Below are 21,888 nucleotides of genomic sequence, written 5' to 3'. Positions count from 1 at the left end.
GCAGTAAATGGTATGTTCTTTCCCGAGTAGCTTTATTGACAGCTGATGAATGCTTATGGCATGAAACAGGCTTGTACTGTCTCATAAAGAATTTACTTGACTCACTGGATTTTATATATATATATAGATACGATAGATAGATAGATGTAGGAAAAAAGGTTTAATTCATAGCAGTACAAGCATGTTGTGTGCATCGCGCGCTCATCACCAGCCAAGTTGGCTATGCAAGGGAAAAAAAACCCAGTGAATAAATGTTATGTTGCCTCACACCACGCCCCTAGTTACAGTGCACAGCAACCATTGGGAGGGTAGGAAACATTTGAAAAGAAACATCAGGGGCATTACAACCAATGAGGGACAGGCTGGGGCTCGATTTGAAAAAGTAAGGGCTTAAAGGGCCAGGGCACTGTTGGAATAGCATGATTTTAAAATATAACAAAATAAAATAACATCCAATGGGGTACTTTACATACGTAATCTAGTGGAGTGGGTCTGGAGCACAGCCAAAAGAGCAGACAGGCAAAACGCAAAAATACCACATTCAATAACGGTCATCACATGTACTATATAATCCAATGGGGTGAATAATAAAGACGAAGGCTTATTTGTAATTGCAAAGAAGATGTTTTTTTTCTGTGTCTACAGCTGGTGGCCAATTAATTTCTACTGTTAAAAGTAGACACATCAGGCTTGCAAATAATAAAATATGTCTCTGCTAAGCATAGGTTTCATCTTTTGCTGTTAGTTGAATGTGCATTGCTCTTAATAAGGATTTTCCCTGAGATAGAGTCACTAATGTTCTTGTCCACCAATTACCAAATGTGGCGGCTTAAGGCCGTTGCATTTCTTGTATGCTCAGTCCTGAAACTACTCATATGGGTGTTAAGCCTAATTTTAAAAGGGCCCTCTGTTAGTCCAATTTAAGTGTCCACTTTGCAGTTGTCTTCTCTTGTCACTGATGCCTGGTAAATGACTCCTTTTGTCTGGCATTTTCCTTCAAGGGGAACGACGCCTTAGCACAGCAGTTGCAGATGGTGGTGTTTGGTTGCGTTGAGGGGGTCTGTGCCTTGGTTATGATGCTTGTGTTGTGGGATGATATAACTTGCTGAACATTTGGCATACAGCATATTTTTCCAGAAACCATCAATGGTGTTAATAAAAGTTCTCAACAAATGAGGAGCGGAATATTGAGATAGATGTAGGGGGAAAACAAACTTAAATACATAGCAGAACGAGCTTGTTCTGCTATGTATTAAAGTTTTTCCCCCACATCTGTTTCCTTAAGCTCAAAAGAGCTGCACTCTAAGTTTTATCCATTTTATTCTAGCTAAAATGACCCTCTACATATCAAGAATCAGCCCCATTTTTTTGTGTGTGAAAAGAAAGATGGCCCCCTCACTTTCATCAGAAATGTCAAGCAAGAACAAAAACGATTGCCTAAATCCACTGTCCGAATTCCCCAGTCATATTCTCTTGATAATCTCTGCAAGTGACCTTTTGGCTTTTATCAAATTCTCTTTCAGTTAACGCACATAACATTTCAATTACTGTTATTTTTGTGACTTGCATCAATTGCATGGATAATTATTATTTCGTGTTTATTAATTTGTATTCTTTTGTGTTTAGTATATTTATTTAATGTTTGTTTCATTTAGACAGATGCATTATACATAGAGAATTGCACAGCAACTATCCAATGCAATGCATCACAGCAATTATCGCTACTGCTAATTTCCAATACCTGCCCCTAAATATCTGTATGTACTATGTTTTTCTTGAAAGATGAAATGTCATCATTTCCTTTTTCATATTACTTGTTCTATTAATCTTAAAAGAAGTGACAGCTGAAAAGAAGAAGTTTCATTAAATGTAGCTACAGAAACTGTTTGTATCTTTGAAGTTTTATCATCCATCAGTGGATGCATGTTCCTTTGGTTGAGAAACTTTGTACAATTTGTGATGTTTCTTCAACAGTGTTCACAGTCTCCTTCAGTCATTAAGAGAAAGGGGAAGCAATGGCAGGGTACTATATAAATTTTCTTGTCTTCTACTCGATATGCTATTAATGAGAATAAATAGGCAGCAAAGAGACAGTAGTACATGTTTCAAAGATATTTGTTTTTAATAATTGGATTCCGAAACCTTGACGTTACTGTCCTTTTATTTCTTCCCAGAATGTATGCAGTACGTTGTGGTGCACAGTGGGAACAACATGCCACTCTAAGCTTGACGGTGCTGTGGATGGGACCAGTTGTGGTGAGGACAAGGTTAGTCCTCAGCTTCTAGCATGATAAAATTATGAACCACTGTATAAAGGGATATTCCACCCTAAAAAAATCCAGCGTTATTCCAATGACGTTATTCAGTTGAAGTTATATTTGTTAACATAAGTCTAAGAGCCTTATTTTCATGATTCAAAGCATATGACACAAAACATAGTCAACTTCATAATGTACCTGGGGTGCATTATTATTTTTGTTCATAATGCATGAAAATAACAAAAGTGAAAGGGCACTTGTGTTATTTTCGTGGGCGTGGCACACAGCGTAATTGCGGTGCATTTGGGAACGGGGAGGGATATACAGTATCATCAGCAGGTGTGTTTGGGGCTGGTGTTGAATGAACCAACCAATAAGATCTCCTCTTTTCCTTCCCTTTAAAAGAAGCCCACACCGCATTATGAGTGCGCTGTCAGTTTGGCGATAGACAGAGAGGCAGTCCAGGGCTTTGCACACACACAAAAAAATTTCACCCAAGAAGAAGCTATTGTTTTTGTGTGGGAAGTGCAGAATCACCTTGAAAATTTTATCCAGGTTTTATTTAGATAAATTATCAGTCAGAAACAACAGGATATATTTTGTGAATATGAGTCGTCATGGCAGAAGTAGCCTAACAAACAAACTAAAACTTACTTTTGATTTGATAGTTTATAGGCCAGTGACGCTCCCAAATAGCAGTCTACAAGTGATTGGTCTTCTGTCCTCACTAAGCACCCCTTTGCAGTAGTTAGACAGCTAATAGATTGCAAAGAACATCGGACTCGGGGTTGCAGCTCAGAGGTTTATTGAATTCTTCTGTCCTGTACAAATTTTTGTAAAACTGATTCGGAATCGGAATCACTTTATTGGCCAAGTGTGCCTATGCACACGAGGAATTTGACTCTGGCTCACAGTAGTTTCTAGTACTTGCATACATCACTCGCAAAAAAAAAAGGAAAGAAAAAAGAACAAAAGAAATAAATGGAACAACAAACAGGACATTTGAGGTAAGCATGTGTGCACAACAGGTATATCACTACTATACAGGGTTTTGTTATGGTTGATACATCAACAACCTATGCCCATATATTATACCATATAACTTACACTTGCTTGCTGGTAGTCCATCGAGTCCAATGGTGACATCCCTCCTCATTAACGCTGTGTTCTTTGATAACTATCGAGTCTAATTCTTGATCTACAATTTTTATTGCACGTTGGGCATTTGAAGTCTGAGTTAGTGGGGGCAAGCATGGTTGTGTGTCTCCTTAGTCTTTTCTGTTGTTTTTTCACATACTTCTCCATTTCCAGCTGTTCTATACCTCTGTGACAGATCTCCTGCTAGTTGGAATATTTGATGGCAGCTTGCTCAGTTTCAAGGGGTCGATACTACACGTCTTCAGCGATGTTTTTAGCTGGTCTTTTGTATCGCTTCTTCTGACCACCTGCAGACTGGTGGCCCAGATGAAGTTGCCCATACAGGACTTGATGTGGGAGGCATTCTTGAGGGATCCTGATGACATGCCCAAGTTGGTGATCAGTGATCGTGGCTTCTATGCCCTTGCAGTTTGTCCTAGCAAGAATCTCTGCATGGGGTACATGTTCATGCCACGTGATCCCCATGATTCGCTGCAAACACCTTATGTGAAACTGCTCCAACACCCTTAGGTGGCGGCTGTATGTGACCCAGGTTTAAGAGCTGTATAGGAGAGTTGTGATGCAGATGGCTTTGTAAATGACAATTTTTGTGTGGAGGTGTTTGTTTTGGAAGATGTTATGTCAGAGTTTGCCGAAGGCTACAGAGGCTTGTTTGATTCTATTTTGAATTTCATGATCAGTGTTACAGCCCTCAGAAATGATGCTGCCCAGGTATTTGAAAAATGGAACAACTGAGAGTGATTGGTGTTCTATAGTAAAGACAGGCATAATCGGTAGGGGGCTGGACCTCCATTGGCATAACAACCCAGTCTTGGTGGTGTTGACTGATAGACCCAGTCTGCTGTAGGCATTCACAACTGTGGCAAGGATGGTTTGCAGGTCTTCTGGTGTGGGAGCTACAAAAGCGCAGTCATCAGCATACTGCAGATCAAGGACCTGCACTGCTGACAACTTGGTTGTTGCCTGGAACCTTTGAATGTTGAAGAGGTTTGCATCGATCCCAGGGGTGGGCAACATGATCCAAAATGTGCCAGTGTGGGTGCAGGTCTTTGTTGCAACCAAGCAGTTACACACTTGATTCTATTAGTCAACCAATAGTCTTTGCAAAGGACCTTGATTTGTAGACTCAGGTGTGTAGCTGCTTGGTTGGAACAAAGACCTGCACCCACACTGGCCCTTTCTGGATCATGTTGCCCACCCCTGAATTCTAGCCTAAAGTCTATTTTGATCCCACCACTGCCTTCCAGATCTTTATGAGAAAGCTTTGTGACACACAGGAGGAACATGTTGAAGAGTACCGGTGCCAGCACACACCCCTGCCCCACTCCAGTCCATACATTAAAGGGCACCAATTCCTGTCCTCCTATGGCTACCCGTGCCACCATCCCATCATGGAACTGTGACAATGTTCACGAATTTGCTTGGACAGCCAAACTTTCTCAGGATTTTGCAAAGTAGCTCTTGGTTCACAGTGTCAAAAACTTTGGAGAAGTCGACAAAAGCCATGAAAAGGCCTTGATGTTGTTTATGGCACTTTTCTTGTAGCTGTCTTACTGTGAAAATCATAATCACAGTACTTCTGTTCTCCCTGAAACCACACTGTGACTCTGGCAGCAGGTGTTCTGTCAAGTGCGTCAACATCCTGTATAGCATGACCTTCGCTAGGACCTTGCCTGCAACAGCCAGCAGGGATATGCTGCGACTGTTGCCACAGATGGACTTGTAACCCCTTTTTCTGTACAGGGTGACAATTTTAGCATCCCTCCATTGTTGAGGGACACTCTCTGGGTCCCATACCTGTAGGATGTACTGATATATCATTCTAGTGTACAAGTATCCTCCTTGTTTTAGGAGTTCTGCTGAGATACCATCACTGCCAGGGGACTTAATTGTTCTTGAGGGAGTTGATGGCTGCAAGTACTTCTTGAAAAGTTGGCGAGTGGTCAAGGTTTGGGATGGGTGGACGAATTGGCAGCTCTTCCAGGATGGATTGGTCGATTGGTGAGTGCTGGTTAAGTAGGCTTCAAAATGTTCAGCCCACCTTGCCAGGATCCTCTTTTGGTTTTTCAGGGTTGTCAGTTCGTCCCCTGATTTTAAGGGTGGATAGAGCAGTTTCAAGGGCCATATATAGTCTTTATAGAGTTGTAGAAGTTGTGCATATAATTTCTGTCAGCATATGATTGAATCTTGTGAGCTTTTTTTCATCCACCATGTATTTTGCAGAGTGCACAAGGTTATTTGTACCTCCTTACATGTGGTTTGCCACTGCTGCCAAAAGATTGCAGATGCAGGGCAGCTGAGAGGAGCCCTGTGTGCCCTATGCATATAACTTATATACTGTATTGACTATACACTATACCAAATACCAATACCACAACTCCACAACCCAACATGCCCATATACAATGCTATATTCTCACACTATATTACACTTTATTATCTTATATACCAAAAGTGTACACTATATATTCACCTACCATTCGCCACAAACTACATACTGTATAATATGCCGATGTTACAACCACAACAATAACCGCTATAATTTAGAACCAATATATGACAGTTGTATGTGTATTTACAATTGTAAATTTGTATTGCACAAACATTTGTATGGTAAATCTTGTTTAAAGAGGTAGTGTACATCATAGATATGTTGGTGAGACATCTTCACTAGAGGGTGCTATTTAAAAAGGGTCATATTTACATAATAAGTGTCTATTTTTCTGCCATGCTGTTAAGTGTTCGTGAGAGAGATGGCCTCTGTGAAAAAACTGTTCCTACGTCTGGTGGTTTTGGTACACATTGCTCTGTAGTGCTTGCCAAAGGGTAGGAGTTCAAACAGACTGTGTCCTGGGTGTGGGGGTCTGTGCTGATTTTGCCTGCCCATTTCCAGGCTCTCAAGGTGTACAGTTCCTGCAGGGGGGGCAGGGGAGTGCCAATGATTTTTTTTCTGCTGTCCTTACTGTTCGTTGCATTCTGTTCCACTCCTGTTTTGTTGCTGCTGCGAACCAGACTGTGATGGGTGTGCACAGGACAGATTCAGTAACTGCGGTGTAGAACTGGCTCAACAGCTCCTGTGGCGGACCAAATTTCCTCAATTGCCACAGAAAGAACATCCTCAGCTGGGCCATTCTGAGGCCACTTCAGGTCTTTGGAAATGGTAGTTCGCAGAAACTTGAAGGTCTCCATGGTTGAAACACAGCTGTTGGATGTTGTGACGCAGTGCTGAGGGGTGTCTCCTAAAGTCCAATGTCATCTCCACACTCTTGAGGATGTTCAGCTCCAAGTTCTTCTGACTGCACCAGAGCACCAGCCGCTCAACCTCCCCTCGATATGCAGACCTGTCGCCATCCTGGATGAGTCCAATGACCATAGTGTTGTCTGAAAACTTCAGGAGTTTAACAGCTGGGTCCTTGGAGGTGCAGTTGTTGGTGTAGAGGGAGAAGAGCAGTGGGGAGAGGACACATCTCGAGGGAGGACCAGTGCTGATTGTCTGTATACCAGATGTGACTTCCCCTAGCCTCATCTGCTGATCTGGCGGGGGGATATAGTGAGCTGGGAGAGTTTAGAGGGGAGGATTTCTGGAATGATGGTGTTGAACACCGAGCTGAAGTCCACAAACAGGATTCTTGCATATGTCGCTGGGCAGTCAAGGTGTTGCAGGAAGTAGTGCAGTCCCATGTTGATGGCATCATCCGCTGACCTGTTTGCCTGGTAGGCAAACTGCAGACGGTCCAGCAGGTGTCCTGTGATGCTCTTCAGGTGGGCTAATAACAGTCATTTGAAAGACTTCATGACCACAGACTCAGAGTGATAGGCCTATAGTCATTCAGTCCTGTGATGGAGGGTTTCTTGGGGATCGGGATGATGGTGGAGTGTTTGAAGCAGGAGGGGACTTCACATAGCTCCAGGGATCTGTTGAAGATTTGCATGAAGATTGGAGCTACTTGGTCAGCACAGGCTTTAAGACAGGATGGGGGAGACACTGTCTGAACCTGGTGCTTTCCTGGGCTTCTGGCTCTGGAAAAGTCAGCTCATATCCTCTACACGTATCTTGAGTGCAGCCCAAATTTTGGAGGGGGGAGAGTAGGGCGTTGCTAGAGGTGTGATGGGGGCTGTTGTTATTGGGCTGGAGTGGATGAGGGGGGTGAATTTGTCCCCCTCAAACCTGCAATAGAAAACAATCAGGTCCTCAGCCAGGTCTGCCTTCCTCTTTTCTAACAGTAACCATTAGAATCAGCAACTACAAAAGTATCAAAAAGGACAGGAAAGTTATGCAAACTTAGGACAGGAAAGTTATGCAAACCTAGACATTTACCTGCCACAGTAAACAGGATACCCTCTTTTTTTTCTTTTTTTTTTTAGATCTGTTAACAGTGCCCAGGTTGATGATAGTATAAAAAGTTAGTTTCTCACTTTGCAGGTGTTAGTGCGAAAATAAAATCAAGGTCATTTGGATTTTTGAAATACGATCAAGATTCTTATGTGGTTACTAACAGAGTCTCAACCATATGTACATTTTCTTTTTTCTTTTCATAAATTAATATTTTATAGATGACATTGATAAAATGTATAGATGTGATGATAATACAAATGTTAGTTTGCCAAACATGTATTATTGAACAAATGAGATCATTTTAAGTATTTGTTTGATTTGAAAAGAGTGCTGTCTATTTTAAGGATTCAACTGACAACAAAAAAAAAAGTGCTCTTCCCTCTCAGTGGTGTTTTGGTGGTGAATGTGTAGCAGTTGGATATCAACCTGAGAGGGTCAGTGGTGGTTGGGCCTCATGGAGTGAGTGGTCAGCCTGCTCAAGGACCTGTGGGGCTGGAGTCCAGAACGCCCAAAGGGACTGTGTTAACCCAGTGTAAGTCTAACTTTTCACCTTTAATTACATGCTGATTTCTTCAATCTTTTTTCTGTTTGGGTTCTTATTTGGGTTTTATGTTGGATTCATTGTTTCTTTATTGATCCCCTCCAGTCTCACTGAAAGCATGTTGAATGTCTCCTTGACAGAAGAAAATACTTTTAATAAATACTCATTAAACACACTTTGTTGGAGGCAGGGCTTTGTTATCTGCTATGAATGAACAGTAATTTGTGTTAGTCTTATGTCAAATCCTGTAGCTGGATCTTTTCAAACAATTTATTCATTAAGTAGGAGGGATTTTCTATCGACAACATGGGGCCAAGGTTCATTTTTGTTTTTGAGGAGCAATTCATTGCTTCACATCAAATTCAACAGCCACATAGACTTTTTTTTTGGTTAATTTATTCACAATGTTGAATTCCATTACAGTACTTGTTGCTATTCATTTACTAATTTATTTCAGCGGGGTGAAAAGCATAGGCTAAAACACATTTGGATAAATGTTCCCATGTGTCCTCGCCTAAGACTGCTGCATGAAAATAGATCAGTGTACCTGTGTCTGTGCTTAGATGTGGTCTGAGCCAGAGGAGGCGTAAGCGCAGTAGCAAACCAAAATGGATAGCAAAATTTTACTGCACCAGCAGATCTGCATTAACACATCCCCAGCTGTGGCACCACACCCATTTTAGCGGAATCCTTTTGAGCCATGAAATTACCAAATGGATGCAGGTGGGAAAAGTTCACCTTACACTCAAGGAAATTGCCAATTAGTCTGCATTTGCATCTCTGCTGGCTTTTTGCCAGCATGAAATTAGAGCCCCAATTCTTATTTGATAAAATTTTGCTCAGTCAACAAAATGTGAATCAGAACCTACATTAAAATGTACCTTTTGACCTGTATTAGTGTGTACTTTGTAGAAATGATCCTATTTTTCTATTTGGAAAAGTGAAGTATCCAGTTGTTAAATAAACATTAAATCAAATGAATTGCACTTCTTTCTGAGTAACTTCGAAAAGTCCTTTTGACAATGGGATATATAAAATGGAAATAGTCGATAGTTTCAGTGGTAAAGTGGATTATGTACTCTAAAGATAGATGAAGCCATCTAATGATCGATGACGCCTGTTTTGTCAGTTCCTCATTGAATCTGACAAAACAGGCTTTGATTGACATCATCGAATATTAACTGTGCTACTGTCAGTGAGAAGGTTTTCAAACCAAAACATTAAAAATTCTGTACATTCCCGAACGCTTTCTAATGAGATGGTACGACATGCTATGTATAGCTGAGGTTATACACTTGCCTTGGACCCTAGACAAGAATGAGGAAAAACTCTACAAGAAAACCTTGTCAGGAAAAAAAAAATGGGAGAAACGTAGGAAGAGCAAGAGAGAAAGAATCCCGCTTCCAGGATGGACAGATATACAATAGGTGTTACATGTGCAAAATACGCAAAAGTAACAGAATTACACACAGAGTGAGGTAATGTAGAATACATACAATTAATGCATAAAATTTAGCAAAGCAAATTTAAATATACTGGTTAATAAAATTACAAGGTTGAGTATATCTGTGACCATCCAAGACAACAACAAACACCCCACAGATTCAGTCAAGACCCGATGGGACCCCAGTGAGAATCAGTATTATATGATCCCAAAAAAAAAAAAAAATTTTTTTAGTTCATATTCCAGCAGCAGCATTTTAAACCAACTGAAGGATTATAGTGCTAGCATGTGGCAGGCTGTAAAAAGGACACGGCAGTAATCTAATCTGGATGAAACAAAAGCATGGATCAGGGTTTCAGCATCAACCATGGACTGAATAGACCACATTATAGCAATATTTTGTAGGTGGGAAAATGCGATTTTAGTGATTTCTCTAATGTGAAATTCAAAGATAGGGGTTGGTCAAAGCGTTTTGGCCATGGAACTCAAAATTTTTGAGAGTGATTGACTTAGCAGGTACATACAGCTGAGTATCTACTGTGTAGCAGTGGAAAGTTATTCCATAGCTCCGTTTAATTTGGCCAAGAGGATAGATATAAAGAGAGAATTGCAAAGGACCAAAAACTGAGCCCTGGGCTACGCTATAATTCACAGCAGAGATGTAGCATTTAGATGTAGCATTGCCATAGAATGTTATACCACTGTGTTCTATGAGATAAGACTTCAGTCAAGACAGAGCCAGACCTGTAATTCTTAAGGCTGTCCCAAAAGTTTAGTACCATGATCACTGGTGCCAAACGCTGCGCTAAGATCAAGTAACAGTAACACTGAGGTGGAGTTGGAATCCATAGCAAGCAGTAGGTCATTGACCACTTTTGTAAGTTCAGGTTCAGTGGAGTGACAGGCTCTGAATACAGATTGAACTGGTTTAAAGAGTTTGTTGTTGGAAAGGTAGGCTGAAAAGTTCAGCTGTAGTTGTGCTTTGAGAAGATAATGCCACATATTTTCATATAACTATCCAAAGAACATAAATTGTACTTTCCTAAGGAAAACTACAACTAATATCTGCTGCATATTACATGTAGCCTAAAGTACAATATAAACTGAATATTTCCTAACAGAAAGCATTGACAATTGGACCAATTTTTTTTTTATTTCAATAGTGAATAGTTTAAAAAAATCCAAAATCTTAATTGGCTATTATACTAAAGTAAAAAAAAACCAAAACCTTCCTCTTCTCAAAAGTTGAAGCTTTTTAATTTATGGAGCGAAAAACAATATCTTAGGTGATTTCTATATCCTTTAACTGTCTGTCAAAACAAATTTCTTAGTCATTGTTTTATTTTTTATTTTCTTATCCATAGTTCATTTATCGGGAGAGACATGTTAAGATTGGCAAGCTTGTTAAGATTGCCTAAAAATAACAACATCACAATACTGTTCTTTTCTGTAGTCCCAAATATGGAGGCAAGTACTGTCTGGGAGAGCGGCGGAGGTACAAGATCTGTAACACCACACCGTGCCTGAATGACCAGCCAAACTTCAGAGACATCCAGTGTGGTCACTTTAACACCATGCCCTACAAGGGCCAGTTTTACAAATGGGTGGCAGTCAACAACAGAGGTGAGAAACTAGACAGAGGTAACAAACTAGACCCAGTGTGGCAGTATAACAATAATAATATTTAATGATTTATTAATAGCAAAAACATAGATAGGCTGAAATGAGTTTCCTCCGTAGGGTGTCTGAGCTCAGCCTTAGGGTGAGGAGCTCGGACATCCAAAGGGAGCTCGGAGTAGAGCCGCTGCTCCTTCGAGTCGAAAGGAGCCAGTTGAGGGGGTTCAGGCATCTGATTAGGATGCCTCCTGGGCGCCTTCCTTTGGAGGTTTTCTGGGCACATCCAACTGAGAGGAGACCCCGGGGTAGACCCAGAACTCGCTGGAGGCACTACATGGCCAATCTGTCCTGGGAATGCCTTGGGATCCCCCAGGAGGAGCTCGAGGGTGTTGCTAGGGAGAGGGGATGTCTGAAGTGCCCTACTTAGCTTGCTGCCACTGCGACCCAACCCCGGAAAAGCGGCTGATTATGAGATGAGATGAAACCTAGATTGTAGTTTCATAATTACTATTTAGAAAGTGTCAGATGGCTGAGGGCAAAAATACTGCTTCCTATCCTACCCTCTTATGTTGCACCCCCTGTCAAAATGTGGTTTCCTTCTCCAAATCTTACCATCCTGAAAAATACACTAAATCACCTAAGTAGTAGGACACCCCTCTAATATTGCTCTGAAAATATACAATTTGGAAAATATGCAAGTTAGTTTAATTTTAAACAAGTTGAGAAGATTGATTGGGAAGTATTCCATTTTAAGACAATGGAATATGCCTTTAGGTAGCAAGCTGTACTTTGCAAACAGACTTGTAGAGAGGGATGATTGTAGGGCGTCATAGAGGACAGATGTTAGGATGTGCCATTGCAGTGCAACTCAATATTTAAAATAAATTATGTACAATGTCTTGAAGAAATGGAGGACTGAAGGTGATAATTCGGTGATAACAAGAACATGTAGGTCAGAAATGTGTCATGATTTCAGATGATGTACATTAAGAGGACTAGTAAGGTCACTATTTTCCATTTTTTTAAAAATCCACGGGGATACTCAACAAGCTTTTGAGAACTCCATGAAATGAATATCCACAGGCCAGCAGCAGCGTACAAATTATTCATAACCAAACCAAATGGAAGCTGAATATTGGCTCGTCATAGAGGTAATAAAGACTGGACTCTGGAGAAATATAAAGCTGTTATATGGAGCAGAAAACTACAATACACACTCTTTCAATTGGATGGACAGGCATGAGTGTGGATGGCTCTTACCAGATTGTGTCTGGTAAGAATATACAAAAAACAAAAACACTGAGTTATTCCTTGTGTGCGTGAGTCAATTTGTTAATGGAATCAAATCAGTCTTAATTTGACAGAATTTTAAAAAAAATTAAATCTAACAGTGTGTTTATTGTCAATTTGCACTTGTCTCCAATGCTCAATCACATTTACATCCATCTCTACTCATATATTTTCGTAATGTGTGTGTGTGTGGTGTTAGTTAGTGTAGATAGCAGGACCGGAAACTAAAGCACTTATGATCCTAATTCTTTTTGGAGGTGGTAGGTATTGTTCCAGAGAGTAAGGGAAAAATCCCAGAAAATTTAAATTATGCATAATTATGCATAAATATGCAAAATATGAATTTTTCTAAAAATGGCTAAAAAACACTTTTCCCGGCATTTCAGATGATTCTGAGCATCTTTAATTTTTTCACCTATATAAAAAAATTTTCTGGGAAATGTTTTGGTATTACGCAAAATGTATGCATTTTCGCAAAAATGCACTTATGATCCTAATTTTTTGGGGAGGTGGTAGGTATTGTTCCAGAGAGGACCAGAAAAATAGCAGAAAATTAAAATAATTATAATAATTATGCATAATTATGCAAAATATGCATTTTTTCAAAATGGCTAAAAACTACTTTTCTCGGCATTTCAGATTATTCTGAGCATTTGGGGGGAGGGAGTTGCAGTGGGGGGGGGTTAGGGGCAGGGGGAAGGCGGTTAGCTTGCAGGATGAAGAGGAGGGAGATTTGGACGGGTGGATAACCAAACCGCTACATTGTAGCGGGGTTCTTCTAGTATAGTTATAAAGATGGTACTTAATTATTTAGGCTAAAGGTTTACCTTCAAAGTAATGCATCTTGCAATAAACACGGGTTTTAGGCTGAACTACCTGTGTCCCAATATCATTTATATTTTTGGTGTGTGAAGGGGGTGTTCAGTTTTGTATTTCGAGACATATTTCCACACATTCCCATGTCATATTTTTTAATTACTATCCAACAGAAATTCTTCCCCGCTAACATCTAGGGAACAGAATAATTGACAATACAATGTTGCTTTATTACTCAAGTAAACAAGATGAGCCTTTGTACTGTCCTGGCGACCATTTCTTACCCTCAAGTCCTCTCAGTCAGTTAGACTGTTCAATGTTCGCAAAATGGTGTCAACACTAATTTCCTAGATTGTGGCATAATTTAATATTGAAACCTCAGATGCATGTATTCCAAAGTGTTAGGGAATACAAATTAACAGTTACCCCGGCGCTAGCAGTGTACGTGTGTGCATAACAAGTCATCAATTTAATTTGTATAGCCCAATGTCACAAATTACAAAGTTGCCTCAAAGGGCTTTACAGCAACACAACATCCTGTCCTTAGACACTCGTATTGGATTAGGAACAACTCCTTCAAAAAAAAGAGAAAAAAAGCCTTTAGCAGGGAGAAAAAATAGGAAGAAACCCCAGGGAGAGCAACAGAGGAGGGATCTCTCTACCAAGATGGACAACGTGCAGTAGATGTGTTTAGACAATTTACAGAATACAACACTGAAAAAGGATAACAGAATTATAATGGAATTATAAAATATATGAAGAATACGATGAGGAGGAATCATCTAACTGACCTCTTCAGTCTGAGAGGGAGACTGAGGAGGTCACTTAGATGAGTGATGAAACATTCCTCTCAATAAACATCGTGTCCAGATGAACTGATTCAACTTTCCGTTACACTTTATTTTAGGGGGTCGGATAAGGTGGTAATTATCACGTAATTTCGTAGAAATAAGGTTGAAATTACCTTGTAATTTGGGTTAGGTGTTAGGGTTAGCTGTAAAATTACCTGTGAAAACTACCACCTAATTATTAGGTAATTTCCAAACCCCTAAAATAAAGTGTTACCCAACTTTCTGTGATTTCCTTACCTGGATTATTGATCATGCATAAGAACATTGATGGTATTGGACATTTTGAGTAATAACTTTTAGCTTACATTTTCGTTTTAATTTTCAAATACATGGCTGGGTTAAATTGGACTTGCTGAAACACTCCATGGCACAAAAAGATGACGTTATAAAGCTGTGTCCAGCAGTGGTCCTGTATTCAAAATCTCCCAAATTAAGCCGGAGAATAAAATGATATCATGGCCAATATGCACGATGGCAAAAACAATAAAAATAATACCCAGGTTGTAAAAAAAATAATAGAATTATCCTGTAAGGTCATTTTATAGTAATACTTGATATGGTCTATGGCTCAGAATGTTCCATTAAAATATTGTACATATTGTGCACCTTTGTGTCTTTTGTGACTTTGAATTCCTCCAACAACTCTCTTTCAGTCAACCCTTGTGAACTCCACTGCCGTCCACTGAATGAATATTTCTCTGAGAAGATGCTGGACGCTGTTGCTGATGGGACACGGTGCTATGAAGGTAGCACTAGCCGCGATATGTGCATCAATGGCATCTGTAAGGTAGCGGCACCTATTGTTTCATGCCCCTAAACCAGAGAAGTCATTGTGACCACTGTACATGTCTATTATGTCTATTCTCCCCTTCAAATTCTGTTTCATCTCCCAATTTTAAGTTTGAGTAAACCCTCATTCTTAAATTATTTACTTTTCTCGATTTCATATTTCTGCCCCGGGACTTAATTGGGAATGCAGGTAGTAAAGCTTATCCTTAACTTGTTTCCTCAGTAGTTCTGGGATTCATTTGACATTCAGTATGAAAATGAGCTTGTTGATAATAAAATCTGGAGGCTGTTATCTCCCAGGATGCCACCCTTGCCATCCCTATTATCCTGGGCCAAAATGTCACCTGATGACCCAGGTGCTGTTGAGAAGAAAATAAACACTGGCTTTGAGTCAGCAGATGCTTTGATGTGTATGGCGAGGTGTTCTGTTATTGTGGGGCCAGAGTTAAATTGGTTTGGCTGAAAGGACTTATTATTTTTCTCTCTGCAAATTGAATAAATGTTGCTCTTGCTCAGTGCAATCATTTCTTTGTATTTACACACTCTACACAGCTTACCTTTTACCCGATGTTTGCTCTAGATCTCCTGGGAAATTGTCTAAGGAAAATGGAAAGGTGTATTTTGTAAATTATAAAGCAGGATTTAAGACCATTTTAAAGACCCCGTCCAATGCTCCGTCTATCTATCTTCGTCTCATCACGTGGTTTGCAAGAGAAAGTCTGTGGAGACTCTCCTCTAAGCCTCAGAGTTGGAATGAGTAAAAGCATTTATGCCTCAAGTGCCTGGCGATGACACAGATTCATCACTTCATGTTTTCTACAAAAATGACACATTTTGTACAAAATGTGAATTTTAGTGCATGTATATTTGTATTTTATCATACTTTAAGTAGCAACATTGCAGTAGAATGTTTATTTTTCGATTTTTGCTGGTTGGGGTCTTTAAGCTGAGTGCTACTAAATCGTATAGCTCTCTGAAAGAAGGCTTCCAACTATTTTTACTCAACTGTTTTCTGAGGCAAGATACATTGTGTACAAGCCTGGCATGTAACTTATTTTTATTTCCACCAGGCAGTAGACTGGAGGGAATTATGTGTTTTGTTGTGTGCACTCACATGCACGTGTGTGTGTGTGTGTGTGTGTGTGTGTGTGTGTGTGTGTGTGCGCGCGCGCGCGCACGCGTGCGTGCGTGTGCGCGCAGCTAATCTGGCAAACTACTGGACCTAAAACTTTTGTGCACAGTTTTGACTGTATGATGAAGAACCTCTCGTGTTTGCGGTGATTAAACCCTTTGAAAAACGTTTGTTCTCACTATCGCCGCTCCCTCTCTTCATTCACTCTCTAGCTCACTCGACCAGTGCTGCTCTCCATTGCTGCCCGATCTAAGTCAACTGCGCATGCGTGACTCACATCTACAGTTGAGTCAGATCAGGCAGTGATATAGATAGATAGCAGATGGTGTCAAAAGCAGAACATTATGTATTTGGGTATGAGTCTTGAAAGTAAATGAGAAGTTGATCGTATTTCGCAGGCCAGCAAACCATTCACTGCTGATCTCAGCACAGGAGAACTAGAGGAATATCAGATGAGCCAAAAATAATTTGTCTTATTCACCTCACTGCCATGCGGAAGTGCCATAGTCTCCAATGTTAAAATTCTGCTATAAAAATACAATTTCAAGATTAGGATTAATCACAGTCACAGCTGGAAATCATCTCAGTAGCTACGATAAAACATTCTCCATGGCTGAGCTATTACATTACATTACATTACATTACAGTCATTTAGCCAACGCTTTTATCCAAAGTGACTTACAATAAGTGCATTTAACGTAAGAAATCAGGAGAACTACTAGTCATCAGAGGTCATAAGTGCATCTAAACAAGCATCTAAGAGCAAAACCAGTGCTAAAGTAAAAGTGCAAGAAAGAGATTTTTTTTTTTTGTTGAAATGAGTGCATACAATAAGTGCTAAGAACAATTAACAGGGTAGTAGTTCTTAAAGAGGTGAGTTTTCAACCTGCGCCGAAAGATGGGCAGTGACACTGCTGTCCTGACATCAGTGGGGAGTTCATTCCACCACTGTGGGGCCAGGACAGAAAAGAGCCGTGACCGGGTCGATCGGCAGCAAGGGCCTCTGAGCGACTGAGCTGTTTTCTTACCGTTGTTTTATGAATGAAAGTCAATCAGCAAAGCAGACATTCACCTTGATTCATTTTATATCATGAAAACCATGATGGCTAAACACATTTAACACATTATCATTTTTTTATTGCTTTAGACTGAATGAAAGTTGATCAGCAGAGCAGCCATTTGCCTTCATTCATTTTATATCAGGAAAACCTTAACAGTTAAACACATTTGACGTCTTTTAATAAGGGTTTTGAAATTATGATAGCCTGAACTGTCATTTCATATTAGGCTTGGTCAATTTCATGCATGCATCCACAGACTGACAGGCAAAACATTTTTATTAGGTAGGTTTTTTAGCTTGAGCGCTGCATATTAACAACTTTTTTTTCTGTATTTCCCGTTCAATTGACTTGGGCACTGCACAAAAGTCTTATAATGACGGGAAAAACACTGGTCCATGTGTGCATGTATTTCCCTTCTCCTGGTAGACAAAAAAAGGGTTTGTCACCAAGTTTGAACACCGGAGAAGGGGAGATACATAGGCCTGGTGGAGATCTGCACCCTACTGAGTGCACTCCTCTAGTGTTCAACATTTGAACACGAGTTAGCATGAGTACTTTGAGGGGCTGTTGAATGAAGAAAATTAGAGAAAGAGAAGGTTGGATGATGTGGGGATCATGAATCAGGAAGTGCAGTGGATTAGCAAGGAGGAGGTGAGGGCATCTATGAAGAGGATGAAGAGTGGAAAGACAGTTGGTCCTGATGACATACCTGTGGAGGCGTGGAGCTGTTTAGGAGAGATGGCAGAGGAGTTTTTAAGTAGATTTTTTAACACAATCTTGGAAAGTGAGAGGATGCCTGAGGAGTGGAGAAAAAGCATACTGGTACGGATTTTCAAGAACAAGGGCGATGTGCAGAACTGTAGCAACTACAGAGGTATAAAGTTGATCAGCCACAACATGATGATATGGGAACAACTAATAGAAGCTAGGTTAAGAGAAGAGGTGATGATTAGCAAGCAGCAGTATGGTTTCATGCCACGAAAGAGCACCACAGATGCAATGTTTGCCATGGGAATGTTGATTAAGAAGTATAGAGAAGGTCAGAAGGAGTTACATTGTGTCTTTGTGGGTTTAGAAAAAGCATATGACAGGGTGCCGAGAGAGAGGGTGTGGTATTGTATGAGGAAGTCGGGAGTTGCAGAGAAGTATGTAGGAGTGGTGAAGGATATGTATGAGGCAAGTGTGACAATGATGAGGTGTGCAGTTGGAATGACAAATGGGTTCAAGGTGGAGGTGGGATTACATCAAGGATCGACTCTGAGCCCTTTCTTGTTTGCAATGGTGATGGACAGGTTGACGGACGAGATCAGGCAGTAGTCTCTGTGGACTATGATGTTCGCGGATGACATTGTGATCTGTAGCAAGAGTAGGGTGCAGGTTGAGGAGAGCCTGGAGAGGTGGAGGTATACACTGGAGAGAAGAGAAATGAAAGTCAGTAGGAGCAAGATGGAATAAATATGCGTGAATGAGAGAGAGGACAGTGGAATGGTCAGGATGCAAGGAGTGGAGGTGATGAAGGCATACGAGTTTAAATACTTGGGGTCAACTGTCCAAAGTAACGAGGAGTGCAGATGAGAGGTGAAGAAGAGAGTGCAGGTAGGGTGGAGTGGGTGGAGAAGGGTGTCAGGAGTGATTTGCGACAGAAGGGTACCAGCAAGAGTTAAAGGGAAGGTTTACAAGATGGTAGTAAGACCAGCTATGTTGTACAGTTTGGAGTCAGTGGTACTGATGAAAAGACAGGAGGCAGAGCTGAAGGTGGCAGAGTTGAAGATGCCAAGATTTTTGTTGGGAGTGATGAAGGAGGACAGGATTAGAGTCGAGTTTATTAGAGGGACAGCTCAGGTTGGACAGTTTGGATACAAAGCAAGAGAGGCAAGATTGAGATGGTTTGGACATGTGTGGAGGAGAGATGCTGGTATATTGGGAGAAGGATGCTGAATATGGAGCTGCCAGGAAAGAGGAAGGCCAAAGAGAGGAGGCTTATGGATGTGTTGAGTGAGAACATGCAGGTGGCTGGTGTGACAGAGGAAGATGCAGAGGACAGGAAGAGATGGAAACAGATGCTGACCCCTAACGGGAGCAGCCGAAAGTAGTAGTAATAGTAGTAATAGTAGTAGATGTGCGTGTCTTTAATCTATTCTCTTGAAAATATATTTACATAGAATTTTTGTTGTTTCTTTCTGAAGACATGTCACATGAGGGAGAATGTTGTAAAATTGGAACCTCAGATTCCAGAAAATCAATTTTTACTAATGTTAGCATTCCTCAATCAAACTAAATGGTATAACTTGACAAATTCGCAGCTGCCTGCACTCCCATAGGGTCTATGAAGAAATTCTGAGTGTCTTAAAAAAAATATAGGAGCGCTGATTGTATCAGCAAGAGTAAAAATATCATATTTGTCAAGATTCAAAATTTTGTGATGAAATTAATGTTATAAAGATAATTTTGTTAAAAGATCAGCTTTGGCATTCTGTCATTCATACGGAGAATTGTCATCTACCTGTCTGGTTTCATTTCTTTGTAAAGCACTTTGTAACATTGTTTTAGAAAAGTGCTATATAAATAAAATTATTATTATTATTATCTCAAGAATAAACTCATCATAGCACAGTGGCAGCAGTTGATAAAAGAAAACAGCTTAGCCTTTCAATTGTGAATTAAATTCCCACAGTTGGCAACCATTACCATTGTAACTGTCTCTGACTTTCACCTACATACTAATTTAGCATAGCTTTAACACAAAGTGTGTTATCTCATTCCTAGCTTTGATTTCTGTTCATTTTAACACATTGCTTTCTATTTATTTGCCTTTGTCTTGCAGAATGTGGGCTGTGACTATGTGATTGATTCTAATGCTACAGAGGATCGCTGTGGGGTGTGCCATGGTAATGGCTCTACCTGTACAACTGTGAAGAAAACGTTTGATGAGAGTGAAGGCCTTGGTATGTTACTTATTGAGCAATCCTTTGTCAGATGAGCTTTTTATCTTCACACTAACTAAAGCTCAGGAGCTTTCAGATATATCCATGCCAACCCTGTTCACTGTTGTGAGTCAATGTTAAGATCAAAATCGTCAAGGATAATGATATTGTCAATGTTTTTTTACCTATCTGTAAACAGGGGAAAACATTCTCAAGGACAATAAACTCTTTTTTAACATGTGTGATGTAATTTTGGTTACTTAGGGCACCACTCCTCATTTCATAGTTGAGGAGTAGTCTTGTTTCACCGCAGTTTATTGTAAAGTGACTTTGAGTGTTAGAAAAGCGCTATTTAAGTTTGATTTATTATTATTATTAAGAGTCAGGTAGGCAGGCTGTGTGGGGTACTAAAATGAAATGTAACTCTATTGGACTTATCTCTAAGGCTATGTAGACATTGGTCTAATCCCTGAGGGAGCATGGGACATTCGGATTGAGGAAGTTGCTGAAGCTGGAAATTTCTTGGCTCTGCGAAGTGACAACCCAGATCAGTATTTCTTGAATGGCGGCTGGACTATCCAGTGGAACGGTGACTACAAGGCAGCAGGGACAGTATTCACTTATGAAAGGACAGGCCACCTAGAGAACCTCACTTCTCCTGGACCTACCATGGAGCCCTTATGGATTCAGGTAAGACTAATGTAACAAAAGTAGACTCATCTCAACCTTAACATTGTGTGAGTGTATTGCTAGATCCTTACATATAGAGGCAATATTAACTAATTATTCACGTAGCCTTCTCGAGCAGGAAAAAAGATTGAAATGTGATGATGAATGGCGATGCATGTGTTGGACAGGTAATTTACCAATTTTACAGTCAATATTATGATAGAGCAGTGTCCTATATTGATATAATTTGTAATACATTAGATTGTCTGTGCTAGCTTTGGTCTGGGGATGCCATTTTTTTAGGGTGGGAACTGTTTACTGTTGAGCTGAAGGCACATGTAACGACAATGGCTGCTGCACCTTGTCATTCTTGCTGCCAGAGAGAGGAACAGATCAGGAAAATCAGAGATCTCAGCTTGAATGATCTGTTCAAGTTAATGGGAGGATGGGGGGAAAAGTATTTTTATCAAAATAAAAAGTTTATTCACAGATAAATTACATTATTATTTTTGGTTTTGTTGTGATGCGTGGTTGTTACAAACTACATTCCTACCATCTAATCAGGGAGTTTTTAGAGCTAGATTAACAGGTGACTGTAATGAACCACCTGGTAGAAAAGAAGTTCCTGTGGTACCCAGTGACCTGATTAAGAACCACTAGTATAAATAGTGTTGTAGATTCTAATCAACCATAAGGCCTTCAGTTATACTTATTCTACAAATGATTTTGCATCTCAATATTGTCCTAACCGCCCAGAAATTCCCGGTGACACCAGGCTTCGTTACTCATATGTACAAATTAGTAACTTGTACCTATGATTTAGTTGCTCGTACATGTCAGATAAAGTTGCTGTTCAGGGCTTCTTTTGGACATGCTTCCCTTATGCTCGCTGATTTTCTTTAACACACAACAGCAAAAATGGTTTTCTCACCAGATCTTTTGAGGATTACTCTATTTTTTCTAAGACCACACTGTCATCAATAAGTTTAGAGGGTATAGGTTT

General features: G+C 40.2%; 1 protein-coding gene across 1 annotated transcript in view; it reads left to right on the top strand.

Moving 5' to 3' along the window:
• The window catches only part of LOC130111994 (A disintegrin and metalloproteinase with thrombospondin motifs 7), a 212,530-nt gene that overhangs the window by 130,161 nt on the left and 60,481 nt on the right, over positions 1-21,888 (top strand). Inside the window, exons 10-15 of the mRNA XM_056279305.1 lie at positions 2,175-2,267; positions 8,138-8,283; positions 11,190-11,359; positions 14,964-15,097; positions 20,117-20,237; positions 20,662-20,906. Coding sequence (XP_056135280.1) covers positions 2,175-2,267; positions 8,138-8,283; positions 11,190-11,359; positions 14,964-15,097; positions 20,117-20,237; positions 20,662-20,906 — 909 coding nt within the window. The remainder of the gene's footprint in view (positions 1-2,174; positions 2,268-8,137; positions 8,284-11,189; positions 11,360-14,963; positions 15,098-20,116; positions 20,238-20,661; positions 20,907-21,888) is intronic.

This window comes from Lampris incognitus, chromosome 4 (genome assembly GCF_029633865.1).
Source record: "Lampris incognitus isolate fLamInc1 chromosome 4, fLamInc1.hap2, whole genome shotgun sequence".
NCBI classification, from domain to species: domain Eukaryota; kingdom Metazoa; phylum Chordata; class Actinopteri; order Lampriformes; family Lampridae; genus Lampris; species Lampris incognitus.
Note: the sequence above shows the minus strand (reverse complement) of the source record. Positions and strands in the feature narration are given on the sequence as shown.